At 59.6% G+C, this 4,136-nt stretch overlaps 1 protein-coding gene across 13 annotated transcripts in view; it reads right to left on the bottom strand.

The window, feature by feature from the left end:
* Positions 1-4,136, bottom strand: part of SUN1 (Sad1 and UNC84 domain containing 1) — a 53,036-nt gene that overhangs the window by 9,006 nt on the left and 39,894 nt on the right. For all 13 annotated transcript variants that reach the window (XM_005860834.2, XM_014535253.1, XM_005860833.2 and 10 more), the window contains 5 exons: positions 3,862-3,920; positions 3,605-3,750; positions 2,749-2,988; positions 1,920-2,006; positions 940-983 (listed from right to left, as the gene is read on the bottom strand). In XM_005860834.2, coding sequence (XP_005860896.1) covers positions 940-983; positions 1,920-2,006; positions 2,749-2,988; positions 3,605-3,750; positions 3,862-3,920 — 576 coding nt within the window. The remainder of the gene's footprint in view (positions 1-939; positions 984-1,919; positions 2,007-2,748; positions 2,989-3,604; positions 3,751-3,861; positions 3,921-4,136) is intronic.

Here is a 4,136-nt window from a genome sequence, read left to right as displayed (position 1 = left end):
ACACACAACACACAGACACACAGCACACACACACAGCACACAGACACAGCACACAGACAGACAGCACACAGACACACAGCGCACACACACACACACACACACACACACACACCACACCGGGTCCAGCCCGGCCGCCAGCCAGACACACACACACAGACACACAGGCACACACACAGACACAGACACACACACCACACCGGGTCCAGCCTGGCCGCCAGCCAGATACAGACACACAGACACACTGGGTCCAGCTGGACCGCCGGGCGGGCACACACACAGACACACCACAGACACAGACACACAGCACACGTGTCCAGCCCGACCGCAGGCCAGACACAGCAGCCAGAGGGGACAGGGTCCCCAGTTGAGCCTCAGGAATCACTGAGCAACGAAGGGTGAAGTATTGTATTTAGACAACCCAGAGGGCGGGGGAGGGGCTTGTGTGATGAAACTAAGGAGTGAAGAGTGAGAAGGGGAGTCCAGTGTCCGAGGGCTCGGGGAGGGCTGGCTGTAGAGGGATGCACGGGGCGCAGTGAGGAGCCCAGGACCTGCCGAGGCACCAGGCTGTTTGGACAGCAGAGGGACAGCTAGAAGGGCTGGAGCCCTGCTCCGAGGGGCCAGCTGCAGTGTGGTGCAAAGGCCGTTTCACACGCAGGCCCTGCCCATAGGACAAGGGCTGAGCTTCGATGCCCACGTGCCAGAGATCTCCAGGCACCGAGCCCCCCACTGTGACATGAGCCTGGGTTTATCTGTGCCCCGAGGGTGGCCCTCCAAGCACTCCAGGTCAAAGGGGTGCCCTGCCCTTGGGGTGCTGCGAGGAGAGCAGCAGACCCAACAGGCCCTTCCCAGGAAGACACACAGCTCTGTGTTCCTCCGGAGCTCGTCACCCCAGGTGGCAGCCCCACGACACGACGAACCTGGCGCATCTGAGCCTCCTACCTCTCTGTCCTCAGCTTGGTCTGCTCCAGTTCCCTCTGGATGGCCTAGAAGGTACGAGAAACCATCTGTTTTCACGATGCCATGCTGGCTCTTCATGAAGCCACCCGTGTGGTTGACTACACACACCTACGCAGTGTAAAGCCACAGGTCTGCCTGGGTTCCTCCCCTACAGCCCCAGCCCGGCTGCCGGCTGGAGGGGCGGGTTTGCTTTCCAGACACTGAGAGAGGAGCAGTCACAGAGGAGCAGCTGGTGCATGTCCTACATCTGCGGCTCCGGACCAGCCCAGGGCCCTGACGGTCACCTCCATGGCAGCACAGGACAGGAACACACACGCCCACACAAAGGGGGGTGGCAGGATCCGCTCAAAGCGCAGGCACGGGCTCTGTGCCAGGCGGACAGGCCTTCTCGCAGCCTCAGGCCCAGGAGACAGTGAGCCCTGCCTCAGCAGCAGGACTTCTCCCACCTGCTGGGTGGGCCTCACCGCTCTGACTCGGTCGTGGCTGTGCCCTGCCTCCCCCTGGGTCAGCTGACAGCCTCCTGTTATGCCCTGCTCTGTGCCAGCCCAGCGCCTGGCCTCTGTCCTCTGTCTCCATCAGCATCTGAGACACAGACTTTCCCTCTCGTCTGCACACAAGGTGCCTCTGGAGGTGGCTGTGACAAACAGGAGGCACAGACTCAGCCGGCCCCTGGCGTCTGCAGCCCTGCCCTGTGGCCTGGCCGATCCCTGGGTGCAGGCCTCCCCTCGAAAGACACCTCGGACCATGAGCTGGACATGCTCATGAAGCATCACAGCCACACACGGAACCTCCCAGGGAAACCCTGCGGCCGGAGAGGCCTCCTTCACGTCCATGAGGGACGGCAGCAGATGCCCCGAAAGGGCACTTCCAAGGCCGGGGCGTGCGAACACCGACCCCCGTGGGCTCTCACGTAGGAGAGCACGTTGCCGAGGCCACATGACGAGAAGGAATAGAAGGAATACCTCCAACTTTCCCGCCAGCTTCCCCAGAAGGTCCTCCAGGTCTGAGATGCGCGATAACTGCTCGTGGTGGGAGGTCACCGCGTCGGCCTTGGAGAGAAATGAGAACAAATGGTGGAGAAAGGTAAGCGACAAACCAACAAAACCCTGGCACGTTATTTCCACACAAAATGCCCGAGTATGGAGAGCGTCTGGTCACCACGTGGCAGAGCACCTGGAAGGCTCACCACCCACCAACCAGGCTCTCGTCTCCACCGCCGTCGGAGACCCGAGGAGAAAAGACACCCACGTGGCTGCCCCCGACAAGCTGGGGTTCCCTCTGGGGTCACCGTGACCAGTGCTCAGGCAAACGTCGGAGGTGGCCAAGAACAGAGGGCCAAGCGTACTGAGCCAACCAGACTTAGATCTCAACTCCAGAGAAACGGATCCTGCCTTTTCTACAGGTCATTTTCTTCTTTAAAGAGAACGCAAATGAGCCGTATGCACGAGGGGCGGCCTGCTGGCCACCCTCTTGTGTGGGAGCTCCCTGTCACGAGCGTCCGTGCTGGGAGAGCACTCGGGCCTCAGCTAGATGCTCGGGGGACCCAGGCTCCGGGTGGGACTCTGAGCTCGCCCGGCGGCACAGCCACGCAGAGCTGTGACCAGTGCTGCCCCCCGCCCTCCCCGTGGAGCCACGCCCGCTGAGCGCATGTCTAATGACTTGGTGTTCTCAGGAAAGAACGCCAGCCTGCCCTCCGCACACTGATGCCGACGCCCTAAGGTCCAACAGGAAGAGCAGGGCCAGGCCCACGCTGTGTCCTCCTGACCATGGCCCCAGAGGGAAATGCCTCACCTGGGAGCCCAGCAGCCCACTGGCTCCAAGGTCCTTCAAGTGCTGCCCCACCACGCTTGTCACCAGGGACGACACCCCGGCACCCCCGTCGTCCATCTGGTCCACCCGCACTTGCAGCTTTTGGAGCGAAGCTGTCAGTTCTCGAAGCTTCTCGTCGCGGCTCTGACACTGTCCGGACAGAGAGGTCACCTGCCTCTCCACCTCACTCATCCAACGCCAGGGAGACGCCTCCGCAGCACCCTAAAGCAGGAAGGGGACGTTCCCACAGCAACGCGAGTGAGACATCAAACACCGGGCAGGCCAAAGCTGAAAGCAGAGCCCTGGCCGGAGTGGCTGTGGCTGGGTCATCCTGTGCACCCAGGCGTCGCCACTTCATTCACGGCCGAGGCACGTGCCAGGTTTCGGGCTCCACCCAGTAGGGGGTGTGCGGGAGGCAGCCCATCGATGTGTCACTCTCTTTCTCTCTCTCTCTCTCCCCCTCTCCCTTCCTCTCTCTCTAAAAATCAATAAAAAATCTTTAACAAACCCCCCAAAAAACTCCAAGACAGAATATGACAGCAAAATGTCAACTATAACGCACACAGATACATGAAAGGAAAATATGCAAACATGCCCATCAGTGGAGTCCCTACATGGCAAGCTAGTGGTGGTGTTCATTTCCTCTCTGTGCTTTCTATATTTCCCTAGCAATGAGCACTCTATTTTTCAAGTTAAATTAACTGGATTAGGAGGTTACTTTACAGATGCATTATCTGTACTATTTCAGAGCATTTAAGGAGCTTGATATTTAAAAGTATTTCCTAAAACAGGGCACCCCTGCACCTGCAAGGCCAGGTGAGGGCTTTTAACTGGTTACCTCTGGAGGCTGGCTCAGGTGAGAAGTCTCAGGTGTGAACATGTCTTTGGGGTCATCCACCCTCTGTGTTCTGAGGGTGTGTGTCCAGTTGAACACAGGCAGGAGGGAGAGGAAGCCGTCCTGGCCTCGTAAGGAAAGGCCGGCACCTTGAAGGAGAGAAAACCAGGCGGTCGGCCCAGGCACACCGCCTCCCACAAAGGGCACAGATGCCAACGCTCCCGAGGCACCTCCCAGGGAGCGCAGTCACACCTACTCACCGAGTAAGAGGAGCAGTGGAATGAGCAAGATGAGAAACTTGCAAATATCCCGAAGGCACCTAGGAACCAGGAAAACATTTGCGTGAGGAAGCACAAGGCAGGGTTCCCCGTTCACTTGCCCTCTCCAGGTGACACCGCCCCGCCTGCCCCCGAGTCCTGAGAGGAGCCCACAGAAATGCAGTTACAGTTTCCCCACCAGGTGTGTCTCCACTACAGGAGCCCGGCCTCTAAGTGGTGGCTTGGGCCCACGTCAACAATCACACACAGGCCATGCT

This window comes from Myotis brandtii, unplaced genomic scaffold, assembly GCF_000412655.1.
Source record: "Myotis brandtii unplaced genomic scaffold, ASM41265v1 scaffold1408, whole genome shotgun sequence".
Lineage (NCBI taxonomy): Eukaryota > Metazoa > Chordata > Mammalia > Chiroptera > Vespertilionidae > Myotis > Myotis brandtii.
The sequence above is the reverse complement of the archived record's forward strand: the minus strand, read 5'-3'. Positions and strand labels throughout refer to the sequence as shown.